This window comes from Bos javanicus, chromosome 1 (genome assembly GCF_032452875.1).
Source record: "Bos javanicus breed banteng chromosome 1, ARS-OSU_banteng_1.0, whole genome shotgun sequence".
Taxonomy (NCBI): domain Eukaryota; kingdom Metazoa; phylum Chordata; class Mammalia; order Artiodactyla; family Bovidae; genus Bos; species Bos javanicus.
The window spans coordinates 83,916,681-83,938,066 of NC_083868.1; the positions used below are offsets into that span (position 1 = coordinate 83,916,681).

Genomic DNA, 21,386 nt, shown 5'->3' on the forward strand with positions numbered 1-21,386 from the left:
AGAAATCTCAATAACCTCAGATATGCAGATGACACTACCCTTATCGCAGAAAGTGAAGAAGAACTAAAGAGCCTGTTGATGAAAGTGAAAGAGGAGAGTGGAAAAAGTTGGCTTAAAGCTCAGCATTCAGAAAACTAAGATCGTGGCATCTAGTCCCATCAGTCAGTCAGTCAGTCAGTTCAGTAGCTCAGTCGTCTCCGACTCTTTGCGACCCCATGAATCGCAGCACGCCAGGCCTCCCTGTCCATCACCAACTCCCGGAGTTCACCCAAATTCATGTGCATTGAGTCAGTGATGCCATCCAGCCATCTCATCCTCTGTCGTCCCCTTCTCCTCCTGCCCCTAATCCCTCGCAGCATCAGGGTCTTTTCCAATGAGTCAACTCTTTGCATGAGGTGGCTAAAGTATTGGAGTTTCAGCCTCAGCATCAGTCCTTCCAATAAACACCCAGGACTGGTCTCCTTTAGAATGGACTGGTTGGATCTCCTTGCAGTCCAAGGGACTCGCAAGAGTCTTCTCCAACACCACAGTTCAAAAGCATCAATTCTTTGGCGCTCAGTCCAACTCTTGCATCTATACATGACCACTGGAAAAACCATAGCCTTGACTAGATGGACCTTTGTTGGCAAAGTAATATCTCTGCTTTTTAATATGCTATCTAGGTTGGTCATAACTTTCCTTCCAAGGAGTAAGTGTCTTTTAATTTCATGGCTACAGTCACCATCTGCAGTGATTTTGGAGCCCCAGAAAATAAAGTCTGACAATGTTTCCACTGTTTCTCCATCTATTTCCCATGAAGTGATGGGACCGGATGCCATGATCTTAGTTTTCTGAATGTTGAGCTTTAAGCCAACTTTTTCACTCTCCTCTTTCACTTTCATCAAGAGGCTTTTGAGTTCCTCTTCACTTTCTGCCATAAGGGTGGTGTCATCTGCATATCTGAAGTTATTGATATTTCTCCTGGCAATCTTGATTCCAGCTTGTTCTTCATCCAGCCCGGCATTTTGCATGACATACTCTGCATTAAGTTAAATAAGCAGGGTGACAATATATAGCCTTGACATACTCCTTTTCCTATTTGGAACCAGTCTGTTGTTCCATGTCCAGTTCTAACTGTTGCTTCTTTACCTGCATACAGATTTCTCTGGAGACAGGTCAGGTGGTCTGGTATTCCCATCTCTTTTAGAATTTTCCACAGTTTGTTGTGATCCACACAGTCAAAGGCTTTGGCATAGTCAATAAAGCAGAAATAGATGTTTTTCTGGAACTCTCTTGCTTTTTCGATGATCCAGCCGATGTTGGCAATTTGATATCTGCTTCCTCTGCCTTTTCTAAAACCAGCTTGAACATCTGGAAGTTCATGGTTCACCTATTGCTGAAGCCTGGCTTGGAGAATTTTGAGCATTACTTTACTAGTGTGTGATGCTGTAAAGAGCAATATTGCATAGGAACCTGGAATGTTAGGTCCATGAATCAAGGCAAATTGGAAGTGGTCAAATAGGAGACGGCAAGACTGAATGTTGACATTCTAGGAGTCAGAGAACTAAAATGGACTGGAATGGGTGAATTTAACTCAGATGATCATTATATCTACTACTGTGGGCAGGAATCCCTTAGAAGAAATGGAGTAGCCATTATGGTCAACAAAAGAGTCTGAAATGCAGTACTTGGATGCAATCTCAAAAACGACAGAATGATCTCTGTTTGTTTCCAAGGCAAACCATTCAAATCGTCATCACGGTGATCCAAGTCTATGCCCCAACCAGTAACGCTGAAGAAGCTGAAGTTGAACGGTTCTATGAAGACCTACAAGACCTTCTAGAACTAACACCCAAAACAGATGTCCTTTTCATTATAGGGGACTGGAAGGCAAAAATAGGAAGTCAAGAAACTCCTGGAGTAACAGGCAAATTTGGCCTTGGAATACGGAATGAAGCAGGGCAAAAGCTAATAGAGTTTTGCCAAGAGAACCCACTGGTCATAGCAAACACCCTCTTCCAACAACGCAAGAGAAGCCTCTACACATGGACATCACCAGATGGTCAACACCGAAATCAGATTGATTATATTCTTTGCAGCCAAAGATGAAGAAGCTCTATACAGTCAGCAAAAATAAGACTGGGAGCTGACTGTGGCTCAGATCATGAACTCCTTATTGCCAAATTTAGACTTAAATAGAAGAAAATAGGGAAAACCACTAGACCATTCAGGCATGACCTAAATCAAATCCCTTATGATTATACAGTAGAAGTGAGAAATAGATTTAAGGGACTAGATCTGATAGACAGAGTACCTGATGAACTATGGATGGAGGTTCGCAGGTTCGTGACATTGTAAAGGAAACAGGGATCAAGACCATCCCCATGGAAAAGAAATGCAAAAAAGCAAAATGGCTGTCTGAGGAAGCCTTACAAATAACTGTGAAAAGAAGAGAAGTGAAAAGCAAAGAAGAAAAGGAAAGATATTCCCGTTTGAATGCAGAGTTCCAAAGAATAACAAGGAGAGATAAGAAAGCCTTCCTCAGTGATCAATGCAAGGAAATAGAGGGAAACAACAGAATGAAGAAGACTAGAGATCTCTTCCAAAAAGTTAGAGATACCAAAGGAACATTTCATGCAAAGATGGGCTCGATAAAGGACAGAAATGGTATGGACCTAACAGAAGCAGAATATATTAAGAAGAGGTGGCAAGAATACACAGAAGAACTGTACAAAAAAGATCTTTATGACCCAGATAATCACGATGGTGTGATCACTCACCTAGAGCCAGACATCCTGGAATGTGAGGTCAAGTGGGCCTTAGGAAGCATCACTATGAACAAAGCTAGTGGAGGTGATGGAATTCCAGTTGAGCTGTTTCAAATCCTGAAAGATAATGCTGTGAAAGTGCTGCATTCAGTATGCAAGCAAATTTGGAAAACTCAGCAGTGGCCACAGGACTGGAAAAGGTCAGTTTTCATTCCAATCCCAAAGAAAGGCAATGCCAAAGAATGCTCAAACTACCTCACAATTGCATTCATCTCACATGCTAGTAAAGTAATGCTCAAAATTCTCCAAGCCAGGCTTCAGCTATACTTGAACTGTGAACTTCCAGATGTTCAAGCTGGTTTTAGAAAAGGCAGAGGAACCAGTCCTATCACTTCATGGCAAATGGATGGGGAAACAATGGAAACAGTGACAGATTCTATTTTTTTGCTCCAAAGTCACCACAGATGGTGACTACAGCCATGAAATTAAAAGAGGCTTGCTCCTTGGAAGAAAAGTGATGACCAATATGGTAGACAGCATATTAAAAAGCAGAGACATTGCTTTGCCAACAAAGGTCCGTCTAGTCAAAGCTATTTTTTTTTCCAGTAGTCATGTATGGATGTGAGAGTTAGACTGTAAAGAAAACTGAGCACCAAAGAATTGATGCTTTTGAACTGTAGTGTTGAGAAACTCTTCAGAGTCCCTTGGACTGCAAGGAGATCCAACCAGTCCATCCTAAAGGAAATCAGTCCTGAATATTCATTGGAAGGACTGATGTTGAAACTGAAACTCCAATACTTTGGCCACCTGATGCGAAGAACTGACTCATTGGAAAAAACCTTGATGCTGGGAAAGACTGAAGGCAGGAGGAGAAGGGGAAGACAGAGGATGAGATGGTTGGATGACATCACTGACTCGATGGACATGAGTTTGAGCAAACTTCAGGAGTTGGTGATGGACGGGGAGGCCTGGCATGCTGTGTTTCATGGGGTCACAAAGAGTCTGACATGACTGAGTGACTGAACTGAGAACTGAACTGAACATTAATAAGGTCATAAGTAAGTATTTAAGCTAAGAACTCCCATTAGTTGCATGCAGCCCACTATCTGCTCAGGTGACTAATCTGTTCTGCACCAGTTGCTGTCTTTAAAGGAAATGATATATTGACATTGAATACAGAGTTCACCAAAGATGTCTGCACAGACAAGGTTACAGGATTGAGAAAGGAATGTTATTGTCTGCTGTTGCTGCTGCTAAGTCGCTTCAGTCGTGTCCGATTCTGTGCGACCCCATAGATGGCAGCCCACCAGGCTCCCCCATCCCTGGGATTCTCCAGGCAAGAACAGTGGAGTGGGTTGCCATTTCCTTCTCCAATGCATGAAAATTGAAGAAGTGAAAAGTGAAAGTGAAGTCGCTCAGTCGTGTCTGACCCTCAGCGACCCCATGGACTGCAGCCTTCCAAGCTCCTCCATCCATGGGATTTTCTAGGCAAGAGTACTGGAGTGGGGTGCCATTGCCTTCTCCGATGTTATTGTCTAGGGAGTTGTATATCTGGTTCCATAAAAGAAAAGTTAATCTTTATGGCTGAGCAAGTTTTTCTGCTATTGGGGAGGTCTGGTTAAGGCATAAGGAATACCGGAAGGGAAAGAGGAGGCCAAAGGGCAGGGAAAAACTTTTACATTTAAATTTTTCATAAATTTTCAAAAATATGAATTTTTATTTTATCAGCATGTAGCACAGTGCTCAGTAGGTAGAAAGTACTCAATAAATGGTAATAATACTCCCAACAGCCTTCTAGAAGGAGATATTATTATTATTCATTCCCATCTTACGGAGGGAGAACCTGGAGATTGAGGAGCCGGCTAGTGACAGAGCTGGGATGCAAGTCCAGTTTTTTTCATTCTACTTTCATAGTACCTGAATGAATAAATACACTGAGAGAGGAGGGAAGGAATGTTTAGCCAGAGCCTCCAGGGCTTTTTCTTAAGCAAAAATAAAATTATTTATCCATGTATTGCTCAAATGTGTAAGGTCATACTATTTTGATTCCTTTGTGTTAAGATATTTTTCCCTCTTAAGAGCTTTAGAAAGATGTGAAACTTTGGAAGAATGTATGGAAGAATGCCATGTTGAATGAGCATTAGTCATATTTTTAGTTTTCTCATCTCATCACATTAGATCATATTTTATTATTGTGATCATATTTTATTATTGTACCCAAGACACTGCTTTTCTCTTGAATCCCAGGCTGGGAGTGGTCCTAGAATGAGGAGGGTAGGTAAGCAGTAAGAGGCCCACACTGAGCAGTAGGGTGGGACTTGGTGCTTGAAGGAGACGTAAAAAAAGTGCTCATGGCAGGGTTGGCTTGTTTCCTAGGGTGCTGATCTTAAAATCAACACAGAAGGAGGTGTACGTTTATACCATGTCAATCTCAGTTTCAAAAATACTTTGAATACATATAGATGATCATTTTTATTGAATGACAGGAGAAGCACTAGTGGAAAACTCAAACTAAAAGTTGCTTTTTTTGTTTGTTTCTGAGCTGCATCTTTGTAAGCAACTGGGAAGAAACATGGATAGTCTAAAGTCAGATTTCAACATGTGCTTGCTTGTCTGTTAAAGTAGCAGCATCAAGAGAGTTTGTTAGAAATGCAGAATCCCTGGGCCCACTCCAGGCCTACTAAATCAGAATCTGCATTTTAAAATGCATGTGATTTATATATCATTGTAATTTGAGAGCATTGCTCTGGAGCAGTATTGATTAAAATACAGGTCATGTCACTTTGAAACCTAGTGCTAAAACTTGACAGTCTTAAAGTAGGGAGGGATCAAGTATTTTCACAGATTTTCTTTATTTCCTGCAGGGCTTTGATTGCTTTTTATTCAATATACCACAGGTGCAGAGCTAGTTTGCCTCTCCTGGAGTTATGAAGGACTACAGAAAGAAAGTGAAAGTGAAAGTCGCTCAGTCATGTCCAACTCTGTAGTCTATGTGACCCATAGACTATACAGTCCATGGAATTCTCCAGGCCAGAATACTGGAGTGGGTAGCCTTTCCTTTCTCCAGGGGATCTTCTGAACCCAGGGTTTGAATCCAGGCCTCCTGCATTGTGGCTGGGTTCTTTACCAGCTGAGCCACAAGGGAAGCCCAAGAATACTGGAGTGGGTAGCCTATCCCTCTCCAGCAGATCTTCCTGACCCAGGAATTGAACCGGGGTTTCCTGCATTGCAGGCAGATTCTTTGCCAGCTGAGCTATCAGGGAAGCCCTGAGGGGAACATCATCTCCATCTATTGTTGCTAAGGAAACTCTTTGCATAAAAACTTCCACCTTGGTGCAGTGCTTGTCTCATGCAAGGGCACAGTGTGGGATGTGTACAGTAATCAAGAATCTTAAACCTTTTTTTTTTTTTGGTAATGAAAAAAAATAAAAGAAAAGAGATTTGGATAACCATTCAAAAACAGAAATCCTTATACCTAATAATATCTCATCACTTCTCAAAGCAATTTTAAACCACCATCTGCAGAGCCTGGGGCAAGAGTATACAAATAGAGGCCCACAAGCCACAGTTAAATAAAATGTACTGTTTTATCTTTTTCCTTGACAAACATACCCCATAAGAACAAGATTTAAAATATGCAAAGAGGTATGGATTTTATATGAGTAAAAATCTGAAAATAGCAAAGGTGAATAAATTGAATTATTGCATACATCTGAGTGTTGTGTTGATGGGCCAGTGAAATTTGGATGAATCATAAAGAGATCTCTAATCCATAAGTCATTATTTTTTCTCATCATGTCAGCAAACACACTATTGTTATAATTGAGATTTTCACATAAGTTGAGCTCCATTGAGAGCAGAGATCTAAACTAAATGTGATCTACATAAAATGTAATTGTGTTCAAGGAGTTTGACTTCTGAATATATTTGCATCATTAATTGGAAGGAAAAATGTGAGAATGTTGATGGTTGGTAGTGCTTGTTTCATTATGTAAGAATCTCCAGCATTCATGCCATGTTGAGAGGAAGACTTTGACAAGTTAATTAATTTGTTTTTTCTCTTACCTAAGCACTTCCGCTGCTCCAGTCCTCCCAGCACTCTGAAGCAGTGTCTGTTCCTGACATCAGCAGTGGCACAGCCCACAAGCCATCATAGCATTTGGATACAGTTTGCCTTTTCTTTTGAGGCTATAGACCAAGACATGTGGCGGTGTCTTCCCCTGGGGCCCCAGTGGTGTTGAGAGTGGCTCTTCAGGGTACAGTGTGCCCTACCAGTACTGAGCTCTGGATCATGAGGACAGAGGTACCTGTGTGACCTTTAACACATAGGTCTATGGGAGGGAGGGCTACAGGGCTTGGGACAGGGGACAAGGAAACTTCCTAGGGGGATGGAAATGTTTCTCATCTTGATCTTTTCTGTAGTTGCGTTGATGTACGTGTCAAAATTCATCAAACTGTACACTTAAGATTTGCTCATTTTACTGCATATAAATTGTACTTCAATAAAGTCCTATTAGCATAAAAAAGGTTACAGAGTATACTTTTCACCATGTAAACTGAAGGGGGTAACCATAGGATCTCACACAACTCTTTTATGTATTCCTTTCTCAGATGCCTGTATCCATGTGCGCACACACATATCACATGCTTTCTTCTTTCTTTTTGAAACTGGCTTCAATCTTACCATACATATGATTTTTTTGTTCTTGAAATTATATCTTAAATCTTTTTCTATGAACATGATATTCATAACTGCATCATGATTCTTCCATTTTTTTACTTTTATAAATAATATTCTAGTCTACATTTTTATGTGCAGAGTTTTTATTTTGTTGTTTTCTCATTCTATATATTTCCAGATATAGAATGAATAGGTAAAAGATTATGAAGATTTTGATGACTGTGTATTGAGGCTCTGTATTGTAATGGTTAAGATGTTGGGCTTTGGAGTTTAGAATGAACTGGGTTCAAATTCTTATTCTCCTTGAACTTGGACCAGCAAATCTAGTTCCATATTGCTTGCTGTTAGAGTTGTTTTGAGGATTAAATAAATTTATATATATAAATAAGGGGTTTGGTATGTAATCTCTGCAATAATCACTGGGTAAAATATTGTGAAACTAGTTTCCAAAAGGACCCTACCAGCTTCACTCCTAAGGCTATGCAGAAGTACTTGTTTTCCAGCATAACTCCAGCGCTGTATGTTGCTTTAAGGTGAAATGAGATATTCTACTGCTCTTTTAATTACATTATTTGACTATTAGAAGTTGGACATTTTTTAGTGTTTTTGGTTTTTAAAATCTTCTAAATTTCTCCTTAAAAACTTCTTTCATCTGCTTTTCAAGTGCCTCTTCTTCAATGTTAACTAATGGACAAGACTTCAATACTAATTCATCTGGTTAAGGTTAAGTATTGCTATAGCACAGGACTCAGTAAAAGAAGGAAAATGAGTCTGTGTTCTTTCTAACCTAGACAGTAAGGGAAGTGAGGGACTTCCCTGGTGGTCCAGAGTTAAGAATCCATCTTCCAGTGTGGAGGATGTGGGTTTGATCCCTGGTCAGGGCACTAAGATCCCACGTGCCACCTGCATGCTATAGCTAATGAGGACCCAGTGCAGTCAAAAAGAAAAAGAGAGAGAGACAAGTGAAACACAGCATGATGTCATGGTGGCTTTTTGTAGCAACCTAGCAACTGATTCCTCAGAGCCTCTGGTCTGTAAGTATTTTCTCAGCAGTCAAGTCTGTTCTAGTTGCAGGGCTAGGAGGATGGAATGGCAAGAGGAGTTTCATTTTTGTGCTAGGTGCATTCCTCTTCTGTCATTAGTAACTAAAAAAATTAGTTATCTGTAAAGTGTCTTGTGAGGGCTGGCTCAGAGCTAGTGTTCTCTTTAGTGTCATGAACAGTGGCTGAATGGAGATCCTGGTCCCATTCCTAGTTCAGCTAACAGCGAATCCTTCCATCTTTTCTGTCTACCAGATTCTCTGGGCAAAGTAAATATGTAGCACAGTCTGTCAAACTAGGGTCTGCCTTCCTTCTTGGGTCAGATCATACTGCTGCTGCTGCTGCTAAGTCGTTTCAGTCGTGTCTGACTCTGTGCGACCCCATAGACAGCAGCCCACCAAGCTCCCCCGTCCCTGGGATTCTCCAGGCAAGAACACTGGAGTGGCTTGCCATTTCCTTCTCCAATGCATGAAAGTGAAAAGTGAAAGTGAAGTTGCTCAGGTTGTCTACTTGAAAGTTACACAGTCGTGTCTGACTCCTAGTGACCCCATGAACTGCAGTCTACAGGCTCCTCCGTCCATGGGATTTTCCAGGCAAGAGTACTGGAGTGGGGTGCCATTGCCTTCTCTGCAGATCATACATTTCCCCCTTATTAATTTTGTCGTTCAGTCACTAAGTCATGTCTGACTCTTTGCAGCTCCATGAACTGCAGCGTGCCAGGCTTCCCTGTCTTCTCTGTCTCCTGGAATTTGCTCAAACTCATGTCCATTGAGTTAGTGATGCCGTCCAGCCATCTCATCCTCTGTTAACCACTTCTCCTCCGCCCTCAGTCTTTCCCAGCATCAGCGTCTTTTCCAGTGAGTCAGTTCTTTGCATCAGGTGGCCAAAATAATGGAGTTTCAGCTTCATCATCAGTCCTTCCAATGAATATTCAGGACTGATTTCCTTTAGGATTGACTGGTTGGATCTCCTTGCTGTCCAAGGGATTTTCAAGAATCTTCAGCAGCACCACAGTTTGAAAGCATCAATTTTTTGGTGCTCAACCTTCTTTATAGTCCAAAAAGGCTTGGGCTCACATATCGTCACATACAGTCTCACATCTGTACATGACTATTGGAAAAGACCATAGTTTTGACTATAAGGACCTTTGTTGGCAAAGTGATGTCTCTGACTTTTAATACACTCTCTAGATTTGTCATTGCTTTCTTTCCAAGGAGCAAGCATCTTTTAATTTCATGACTAGTTTATTTATTTATGTTTTGGTTCCTTTTTCCTCAGACCATACTTGAGTCTTTTAAATCCCATTGTGACCCAAGTCTCAGAACAGCAAGAACATAGGCTAAGTGTTTCATTGCCCTCTATTTCTTGCTAGTTGCAACAGTTAAACTGCATCAGGTGTTATCAGCCTGTCTCCTGCCCTCTACTCTGAGGAGGAGGTTGCAGTCAGTAATAAGGGTCCTGCCCCAAAGTCTGTATTGCTCTCAGACAGGGGTTGGGGGTGGCTGGGGGGTGGTGGACAACAAAGATGTGTTGCTTGCTGCCTATGACTGGATTCCTATGGGATATGCTGGGGTACACTCCATCACTTCAAAGGCCTCTGTGGATACTTCCTGCATTTTTGGAACTGGGGCTCCAGGGTAGCATATAATCACACATTTGTATATATATCAGAGACTGAAATGGGATAAGTTTTTTTCCAGGCCTGTTTGTAACTTTGCATAGGATAGAAATTGTGTCAAAATTCACTTACCACTTCCCTTTGCCTTGTGTGGGATACAAAGAGAGAAACTTTAATCTACACGTATCCAAAATAGCAAGCAGGAAACCTCCTCACAGGACCAAGGGACTTGCAGGGTTGCAGCAGGTCCACCACGTCAGTGGGTTGTCACTGGCTGTGCCTAGCTATTCCTGGAGAAGGAAAAGCCATTTTATACATGTGGACCCTGAGGTTCAGCATGTTTTTGCCATGGTTGCCCAGCAAGAAACTTGCGGAAACAGCCCTTAGCATGCAGGGCTGTGTGGATCTGAGGCAGCTTCCTTCTCACTGCAGGGGGAGGTGTTCCTTTAGACCAAAGAGTTCCTGCACTCCCTTCCCTGCCCCATCTCCACAGGAGTGTGTAGCAGGGCCTGCAGCAGCAAGGGCTGGTCTTACGTGCCTGTCCTGGTACAGAGCATGAGTGAGGCTGAACTGAGCACGGCCCGAAGGAGTCAGGCGTTACTAAAGCCAGTGTCTGAGGTCACTCCTCCATGTGCTCAGTCAGCACTGAGTTTGAGAAACCTTCATGCTCTGTTGCAGCAGGCAAGGTTAGGTTATGAAGTCCCTTCACTGAGACCTGGGAAGTCTTCAAGGATAACTATGCCATTCTCAGCAAAACTGGGGCCAAAGGCAAATCAGCTCATTTCTATTCTTGGAAAAACAAATTGTCAATTTTAGTATTGTTCCTTTTGTAACCATAAGAGGCAGGTGAGAACATCTTTTTGGAGTACTGGGCAATTTCCAAGATGAGAGACACCAGTTGACATCTCAGGAGTGGCAGAAGTCAGTGCTCCTCAAGGCTGAAGGGTCTAGAAAGTCTATCATGCTTGCCCTCTTAGAGTCATATAATCCAGGGCTGACTCAGGCTCCACACTGAAATTGTTGTGTGACCACAAGCAAGGTCAGAATCTCTCCATTTCTTCACTTAAAAAATGAGATGGGACAGGGGGATGGTTAGCTTAACTCACTTGTCTCTTTCAGATCTTACCTCTTTAATTTAAAATGTTTACACTAGGGGGACTTCCCTGGTGGCCCAGCGGCTAAGACTGCATGTTCCCAATGCAGGGGGCCTGGGTTCGAGCCCTGGTCAGGGAGCTAGATCCCATGTGCCACAATTAAGAGTTCACATGCCACAACTAAAAGATTCCATGTGCCACAACTAAGACCTGGGGCAGCCAAATAAATAAACAAATGTTAAAAATCAAAATGTTTACTTTAAAGCACACCTCAAATATTGAGGTAAAATAACAATAAATTGCATCTTATGATCTTGGTTTTTCTCTGGGGTCACTTTCCCTTAAAGAGACTGCCTCAGGTATGGAAAAATAACCCAGATCACTGGGAGATTGTCTGAAAAACTCTTCAATTGTATAACTCCTATTTATGCTTAAACTTTCTATGCTGTTGTCCATTTGTAATTTAAATTTTATTACGGAAACAGAAATATATGCAAAAGAATTGTATAATGAACTGCCAAGGACCCATCAACCAGCTTCAACAATTATCCACATTTTGTCAATCGGTTTCATCTCCCCCCAAACCCCACCTGCCATCTCCCACTCCTTGTAGTTTTTGGCAGAAGGGAATTCTGGAATATTTTCAAGCAGATCTCAGACTTCATATCTTTTTACTGTTAGAAGCTTTACTTTGTAAATCTAACAGAGAAGGCCCTTCCTGTTTTGTAAAATAGTGACTTTAGTGTTGTTACTGCATGCAGACTGATTGTAGGAGGCAACACCTGTGACAGTGATACAGGAGTCTTTGAATTTTTAGTGAATTTAGAGTGGAAAGTGTATTGGGTTTACCCTCCTCCCTCCAGAAAAAGTGGTAGAATTCACTGAAAAGCATCTTGGGGTTTGAATAGCACCACCCCTTATAAGACTTCCAGAAAGCAAATATAGGAAAGGCCTTTCCAGAGTGATGGACAGAGATAGTGTTTATGTAGCACCATCACTGACTTGAAGGACGTGAGTCTGAGTGAACTCCGGGAGTTGGTGATGGACAGGGAGGCCTGGCGTGCTGCGATTCATGGGGTTGCAAAGAGTCAGACACGACTGAGCGACTGAACTGACTGACTGTCTAGGTACATCTCCATATGCCTCATCTATAACCTACACACCAAAGCTGAGAATTGAAAACCAAGGCTTTGGGAGGAGCTTCCCAAATATTACCTTCGGATTGATCAGTATTAGAAAATCACCTTACCCTGTCTCCATGCCAAAACACTTGAGATAACCTATTTAGCTTCAACATATAAAGTTATTTGGTTTGTGCCTTAATCTAACTTGATGTTTACTGCTGTAAAAAAATAACTGGTTCATTTCTTGAGGTTCCTTTGGAAATAGTTAAATGAGGATAATAATGTCATAGGCAGAGAAAGCATGAAAATGAACCTCCAATTAAAATAAATAAATTTATATTAAAAAAATTAAAAAATAAAGTTCAGTATGAAATAAATCTGTAGCTAAGTCATGCTGGAATTAAAGAAATCATACATTATTTTAATGGAATCTGATCAAGCTACTTAGATGGGCTTAAGTGAATGGCTGAGGTCTATTAATGGGTATGACATTTTTTTTTTTTCACACTACACTAGGTGGTTTATTTGATTTGTTCAAGGACTCATCTTGCAAGCATTAAAGCAAGCATGGGCTTTGATTCTGGGAGCCCAGATTCACAGACTTAGGAAGACAAAAGCGAACTGTGCTCCACGTACATGGACGCAAACTAAAGGCTCGTGGCTAATCACACCAGTTTTCAGTTCCTACAGCCTTGCAGCCGGAAGTCACAGGTCCTCCAGGTCCTTCTGGATGCCCCAGAGGGTATCTGCACTTTTCTTGAGTTGGGCAACCTCTTCATCCTTCAGCTTCTGGTTGATAATACTGGTTAACCCTCGAGCATTCAGGATACACGGAAGGCTCAGGAAGACTTCATTCTCAATGCCATATATGCCCTTCACTATTGTTGATACTGGGTGAATCCTGGATAGATTTTTCAGCATGGATTCAATAAGATCAGCCACACTTAATCCAATAGCCCAGTTTGTATATCCTTTTAGCTTGATGACTTCATAGGCACTCTCAACCACCATCTTATGCACTTCCTTCCAATTTTCACTATCATTGTCTGTTCCCATTTCTGGATTCAGTTCTTGGAGAGAAACACCTGCCACATTCACTCCACTCCACACAGCCACGCTTGAATCGCCATGTTCCCCCAAAATCCATCCATGGCAGCTGCTGGGATGAATGCCAAGTTTTTCAGCCATAAGGTAACGAAATCTAGCAGAATCCAGGTTACATCCACTCCCAATCACACGGTGCTTGGGTAATCCACTTAGTTTCCAGGTAACATATGTGAGAATATCCACTGGATTGGAAACCACAATGATGATGCAGTCAGGACTGTACTTGATGATCTGAGGAATGATGAACTTGAAGACATTAACGTTCCTTTGCACCAAATTCAGGCAACTCTCCCCTTCTTGCTGGCGAACTCTTGCAGTTACCACCATGATCTTGGAATTGGCAGTGACAGAGTAATCTTTGTCTGCCACAATTTTTGGTGTCTGAAGGAATAAGCTCCCGTGCTGCAGGTCCATCATTTCTCCTTTGAGTTTATCTTCCAAAACATCCACAAGAGCAAGCTCATCAGTCAGAGACTTTCCCAGAATGCTGATGGCACATGCCATACCAACTTGTCCAACACCCACTACAGTGATCTTATTGTTTGGGATCGTTTTCTCTTCTTCTGCAACTGGTGCAATCAGTTTTTCCTTAAGAGTTGCCATTGTGCCCAGGGGAGAGATAGTTCTCCAGAGAGTGATAAGGGCTGCACGAAGACAAAGTCAGCAGCGTGCGTCTCCCGGGTATGACATTATTATGTGAAAGCCATTTCAATAATGGATTAGTGTTGTTTAAAAAAAAAAAAAGAAAGCATGAAAATGTCTTCCTCTGCCCAGGCCAGATTAAGAGATGCCACTCAGTCTTCCCTTCTCACTAGTCCCCTTTCCCTAAATGGGTAAAAGCAGTCTTGGTGATTATAAATCACTCTTTGGGGTTAGAGGACATTTGTAAGTTTGTGCTTGAAAGATTTGAATTTTTGCTTTGGAAACCTGTAACATTTGGTTCAGTGAGGATCATCTTTATTTAAGATCCTTAAACATGTTTGCCAGTTGGAAGAGACTCCGTGAAGTATTCTGGAAGGGAGGAAAAAAAGGAATGGAGTTGACTAAGGAGAGAGGCAGAAAGGAAGGAAGTGAGGAAAAGAATAAAAATCAAAGAGCCTTTTTAAGTCCCAGATTGGTTTCATGACCCAGTTTGAGATGAACTTTGGTTACTTTCATTGTTTGTATTTAAAATGTCCTACAGACCCAAAGGAGTGAGCAGACCCTAAGCACCTGCCTTGGTAATGAAACCATCCTAGCAGGTTTACTGTGAAGCTACTGAAGCTTGAACTACAGGGTTTCTTACTTGTATTGATCCCTCCCTAAACCTTGGGAGAGGCACTAGAAATTATTCCTGTGCTCATGTGTTTAAGCATCAAACCAGATCCATCCCTGCCTGTCAGGAATTGAGTTCTCAAGAGAATAATGTGCCCGTAACCATATCTCGATAACCACATCCCAAACTTCCCTAGTGGTGGAACTTCCCTTTCTTCCTTTAAATTCTCTTTATAATTTGTAGGAATTTAACCTAATTTGTATTTCACTTGTACAGATGAAATTATGCAGCAGGAAATCAGGCCCTTGGTGGCAGTGGATATAATTGAACAACTTCACAGACAATTTGCCATTCTTTCAGGTAAGGTGCAAATTCACTTGCATGTCTAGATTTCATTGGGGTGGGGGGGGGTGAGTCTCACTGGGAGGGCCCAGCCTCTTGAACTTGATTAGAATTATATTAAAGTCTCAGTCATCCCCTGGCTTCCCTGGTGGTAAAGTGTCTGCCTGCAATGCAGGAGACCTGGGTTCGATCCCCAAATGGGGAAGATCCCCTAGAGAAGGAAATGGCAACCCACTCCGGTCCTCTTCCCTGGAAAATTCCATGGACCGAGGAGCCTGCTAGGCTATACAGTTCATGGGATCGCAAAAAGTCACACACGACTGAGCCACTTCACTTCTCAGTCATCTCCAAAGCCTCACCCAGGACTAGAATGAGCTGAGGATTGTCCAGCAGGAGGAGGGTGGGATCTCATAGATATTACTCCTTTTGCTGTTGGGTGAGGTTTGACCTTTCCCAAGGAATACATTTCTTTGAGGTTGTAGAGAATAGAGCTGAAAAGTTTTTGAGGAAAGAAAAAGAAACAAGTACTGACATTAGCTGCCACCATGATGTGCTTCCAATATTCTCATTGAATGTTCTACCAAGATCCAACCTTAAGACAATCTTGGTTTTAAGAGTTCATGAATGTTGCTGAGGTAATTTGTTCTCTAAGAGATTTATCTTTTATTCTTATCTCTAATGTATCGAATTTAAATACATCAATTTTCATTAAGCATTTGATTAGGAATAAAGAAAGACTAACATTAATCAACAAAGGCAATGGCAACCCACTCCAGTACTCTTGCCTGGGAAATCCCATGGATGGAGGAGCCTGGTAGGCTGCAGTCTATGGGGTCATGAAAAGTCGGACATGACTGAGTGACTTCACTTTCACTTTTCATTTTCGTGCACTGGAGAAGGAAATGGCAACCCACTCCAGTATTCTTACCTGGATAATCCCAGGGACGGGAGCCTGGTGGGCTGCTTTCTATGGGGTCACACAGACTCAGACAAAACTGACGTGACTTAGCAGTAGCAGCAACATTAATCAAAGGCTAGAAATTTCAAGAGAAGCCACCACAATTAGAAGCCCATTTATTGCAATGAAGAACCTGCTTACCACAAATAGTGAAAGCCTGTATTCAACAACAAAGACCCAAAACAACCAAAAATTAAAAAAAAATTTTTTTTTAATGCTAGAAATGTTCTGAGCATAGGTATAACCCTGAAATTTTGCCATTCAGTTCAGTTCAGTTGCTCAGTCGTGTCCGACTCTTTGCCACCCCATGAATCGCAGCACGTCAGGCCTCCCTGTCCATCACCCACTCCCGGAGTTCACTCAGACTCACGTCCATCGAGTCAGTGATGCGATCCAGCCATCTCATCCTCTGTCATCCCCTTCTTCTCCTGCCCCCAATCCCTCCCAGCATTAGAGTCTTTTCCAATGAGTCAACTCTTCGCATGAGGTGGCCAAAGTACTGGAGTTTCAGCTTTAGCGTCATTCCTTCCAAAGAAATCCCAGGGCTGATCTCCTTCAGAATGGACTGGTTGGATCTCCTTGCAGTCCAAGGGACTCTCAAGAGTCTTCTCCAACAACACAGTTCAAAAGCATCAATTCTTCGGGACTCAGCCTTCTTCACAGTCCAACTCTCACATCCATGCATGACCATAGGAAAAACCATAGCCTTGACTAGACGAACATTTGTTGGCAAAGTAATGTCTCTGCTTTTGAATATGCTATCTAGGTTGGTCATAACTTTCCTTCCAAGGAGTAAGCATCTTTTAATTTCATGGCTGCAGTCACCATCTGTAGTGATTTTGGAGCCCCCAAAAATAAAGTCTGCCACTGTTTCCACTGTTTCCCCATCTATTTCCCATGAAGTGGTGGGACCGGATGCCATGATCTTCGTTTTCTGAATGTTGAGCTTTAAGCCAAATTTTTCACTCTCCACTTTCACTTTCATCAAGAGGCTTTTGAGTTCCTCTTCACTTTCTGCCATAAGGGTGGTGTCATCTGCATATCTGAGGTTATTGATATTTCTCCTGGCAATCTTGATTCCAGTTTGTGTTTCTTCCAGTCCAGCATTTCTCATGATGTACTCTGCATATAAGTTAAATAAACAGGGTGACAATATACAGCCTTGACGTACTCCTTTTCCTATTTGGAACCAGTCTGTTGTTCCATGTCCAGTTCTAACTGTTGCTTCCTGACCTGCATACAAATTTCTCAAGAGGCAGATCAGGTGGTCTGGTATTCCCATCTCTTTCAGAATACAGATCAAATCCTGAATTATATTTAAATCTTTCTTAGAAGCATGGATTAATGAGATTAGATGTCCTCAGCACATATTACAGAGAAATAAGGTGGCAAGTCACTCTCCCTTTATATCTGTTCTGAAAAAAAAAAAAAAAAGGCAACAAAATCATCGCAGAGAGAATGTGTAGTTGGCATGAATTTTATTCTACAAAATACAATGCAAAAACCATCACATTTTTTCCCTTTCTCTAAATCTTTTTTAGTTTATCCCAAACTCCTCACCGGCTTCCCAAGTGGCTCAGTGGTAAACAATCTGCTTGCCAATGCAGATCTGGGTTCAATCCCTGGGTTGGGAAGATCCTCTGGAGAAGGAAATGGCAACCTACTCCAGTATTCTTGCCTGGGAAATCCAATAGACAGAGGAGCCTGGCAGGCTACCTTCCATAGGGTTGCAAAGAATCAGACACAGTTTAGTGGCTAAACAACAACAAACTCCTATTCTCTCCTACTGAATTTGAGAGAAATTCAATTTCCAGTATTAGGATATCACTCCACATTTCACAGTTGGTGTCCTAGCTGGGAGCATCTTACACAATGCAGAACAGTCTAGGGAATTCTTTGCTCTTCCCCCCACATTGGTCATTGTTTAGATAGTCACTGAAAACTCCATAAATACAGGGTTCTCACTTTTAAATGAGGTAATGCGAAGAGCTGACTCATTGGAAAAGACCTTGATGCTGGGGAAGATTGAGGACCAGAGGAAAAGAAGGCAACAGAGGATGCGATGGTTGGATGGCATCACCAGCTCAGTGGACATGAATTTGAGCAAGCTCCAGGAGATGGTGAAGGAGAGAGAAGCCTGGCATGCTGCAGTCCATGGGGTCGCAAAGAGTTGGACATTACTGAGCAACCAAACAACCACATTTTAAAAATTTCTTCCTGTATTGCTAATGCTTAGAACAGAGGCTAGAAAACAATATCTGTTAAGGTTGAAATGACCTAAGTCCTCCTGGTCTGTCCTGTGAGGCTGGTGGACTCCCTTCTCCCCACATCCCTAGTCTAGGTACCACTGTCTTGGCTCTGGTAGCAGTGCCTGGCCAGCCTCCTGCAGGTGCAGTGTCATAACTTCCTGCAGTGAGCCTAGGATGGTGCACAACAGAAGGCAGCATGGGGACTGGCTCTGGATTTTTGGCAACTGCTGCTATGGCCCCGTGTCACAGAAGGCCCAAGGCCAACATGCATCAAGGTCTGGAATGGACGATGGGGTGGGCAGGGTAATTCCTATAGTCTTACACCAAAACTGTAATGCTTCAACTCAGTTCATAATTCTAGCATATAAAATTGCACAATGATTCATCTGGGAAAGGAATCCAGTGGCTGATTGATACACTTAAATATCCAAAGTTATTGCTTTCGAGTAACATTGAGGCATTTTTTTCTATGCTTATTTCTTAGAGGCAGTTTAGGGAAAACTGTAAACTGGTACCAGACAGCCCTAGATATGGTTAGATTCTGCTACTGACTGGCTGTATCATGTTGGGTAATTTACTTGTCTAAGCTTCACTTTCCTCACTTTGTGTAATGAATAGGGTCATCATAATTTTGAGGATTAAAGCATAATGTATGAAAAATGCTTAATATTGCAACTGCCAATTAAATGTTTGCTCTTTTTTCCTGATATATTTTAGTCCCTCAAAAGTGTTTATTTTTATATTACCAAACATGTTTTCAGTATGACAGTGTTTTTATAAGGGACCAAAACCATACAGTGATAGAGTATATAATAGCACAATTAAGTCAGAAGTAGAGATAACTGTCACTCTTTAATGTAGAACATAGAACTGAAAACTCACACTGGCCCAAGAGGATACCTCTGCTTTAGGAAAGGCACTTTGACTGGACAGTCCTTTCATTTCTGAGCTTGTCAGCTTGTTGCCTCAAGGTTGCCCTTCCTTTGAGAGAGAAGCATGGATTAGCTGTGATAAAATTTGCCACACTACAAATCAAGAAAAATATCAGCGGCCATGGAGTTCTCTGAGTCAGCAGGTTTTTTTTGGAATTAGCAGGCCTGCTTTTCATCTTAACTTCCCTCTTTACCTGACAGAGGCAGCAAATGTCAGCAACGGGGCTGTTGTGGGTGCCTGGGTAGTTGTGGTTGTAAAACAGGAATCTCATCGGTTAGGTTTTTTCCATGGCAGCCCAGCCCTGGCCTCTGCTCTGAGTCACAGCACTTTTCCTGATTCAGACAAGCAGGGTGAAGATGTTCCAGCTGTGGACTTATCTATAGATTCCACTGAGATCTAGAGAGAGCCAGAGCCCCCATCAACCAAGGATGCTGTGAAAGAGAGGATGGAGCCTTTTTCTCAGTGAGGCCACAGGTGCCTGGCCTGCTGTGCTGTGTGAGTGTGCTCCTCTGGCTGGTTGAAGAGCAGGGCTCATTGCATGATGCCTCACCCAGATATGTGACCAGATGGTTTGAAGCGTCTGGATGGTGATACCAACAGGGCCATCAGCAGGAATTGGATAGTGGACAGGGCTAGGGTATCTGGTGAATCTGACCATGGAAGACAACTTGCATGTTCCCCAGTGAACTTGGGATATTCTAAGTTCAGGCACTTAGCTAGGAATCAAGAAAATATAAACAGGTTAGTGTGATGAAGACACTAGCCTTTGAACTCAGACAATCTAGGTTCATATTCCAACACAATTAGTAGGTTGCTGTGAGCAGGGTTTCTCATCTGTTGTTTTAAGGATAGTGCTTAGCATAGTATTTGGCTACAAGAAGACGTAGACTATAGGATATGTTTGTTTTTAAACTATTGGGTTGACCAGATAGAAAAATCCAAATGAACTTTTTGGCCAACTCAATGCATAATAGGAGGTCTGGAGGTAAGTCTTGATCCTAAGATGGCTGCTACAGCTCCAGACATCAAGTCTGTATCCAAAGCAGGAAGAAGGAAAAGAAGCAATGCTGCCTTCTGTTCCTTTTGCTAAGAGAGCAATAACTTTCCTAGAGCTCTTGGTAGCCTTCTGCTTTTGTTTCATTCCAGAACTGTGTCATGTAGCCATTTACAATAAGAATTTTAATCCCTTTAAAAATAATAGCAGGAAGCTTCTGGTTCAAGAGTAGAAGGATGTGTACTCATCTCCTCCTGGGAGAGCACCAAAACTGCAATTAGCTATTGAACAACCATCAACAGGAGGACGGTGGAACAACAACAAAAAAGATGCCCCACATCTAAAGACAAAGAAGCTGCACCGAGATGGTAGGAGGGGTGCAATCATGATAAAATCAAATCCCATACCCACCAGGTGCTGCTGCTGCTGCTAAGTCGCTTCAGTCATGTCCGACTCTGTGCCACCCCAGAGACGGCAGCCCACCTGGCTTCCTGTCCCTGGGATTCTCCAGGCAAGAACACTGGAGTGGCTTGCCATTTCCTTCTCCAATGCATGAAAGTGAAAAGTGAAAGTGAAGTCGCTCAGTCGTGTCCAACTCCAGTGACCCCATGGACTGCAGCCTACCAGGCTCCTCTGTCCATGGGATTTTCCAGGCAAGAGTACTGGAGTGGGTTGCCACTGCCTTCTCCGACCCACCAGGTGAGTGACCCACAATCAGGAGAACAATAATACCAGAGAAATTCTCCCACTTTTGTGAAAGTTCTGGGCCTCATTCATGTCAGGCTTCACAGTCTATAGATCCAGCAAAGGTACTGGGAATCCCCAGGGAATATGACTTTGAAGGCCAGTGGGATTTAATTATAGAACTTCCACAGGACTAGGGGGATCAGAGACTCCAGTCTTGGAGGGCACAAACAAAATCTTCACACCAAGACCCAGGGGAAAGGAGCAGTGATCATACAGGAGACTGAACCCAAACTACCTGCTAGTGTTGGAGGGTCTTCTGTGGACGTGTGGGTCGGCAGTGGCTCGTTGTGGGGATGGGCGTTGGCAGCAGCAGTCCTGAAAGGGGTCACTTGGCATAAGACCTCTTGGAGATCACCATTAAGCCCATAGACCCCAGAACTGGGTCACCTCAGGCAGAACAACTAATAGAGAGGGAGCACAATCCCAGCCATCAGCAGGTCATTGGATTAAAGTTTTACTGAGCATGGCCCTGCCCACCAGAGTGAGACCCAGTTTTT

The 21,386-nt window shown here is 42.5% G+C and overlaps 2 protein-coding genes across 4 annotated transcripts in view; one reads left to right on the top strand and one right to left on the bottom strand.

Annotated features, from left to right (window-relative positions):
- Nucleotides 1-21,386, top strand: part of MCF2L2 (MCF.2 cell line derived transforming sequence-like 2) — a 259,475-nt gene that overhangs the window by 44,097 nt on the left and 193,992 nt on the right. For all 3 annotated transcript variants that reach the window (XM_061414608.1, XM_061414617.1, XM_061414625.1), the window contains exon 2: nucleotides 14,943-15,026. In XM_061414608.1, the coding sequence (XP_061270592.1) occupies nucleotides 14,943-15,026 (84 nt within the window). The remainder of the gene's footprint in view (nucleotides 1-14,942; nucleotides 15,027-21,386) is intronic.
- Nucleotides 12,796-14,108, bottom strand: LOC133246415 (L-lactate dehydrogenase B chain-like). Its single transcript, XM_061414715.1, has one exon. The coding sequence runs from the start codon at nucleotides 14,012-14,014 to the stop codon at nucleotides 13,010-13,012; it is 1,005 nt and encodes a 334-aa protein (XP_061270699.1). The 5' UTR covers nucleotides 14,015-14,108; the 3' UTR covers nucleotides 12,796-13,009.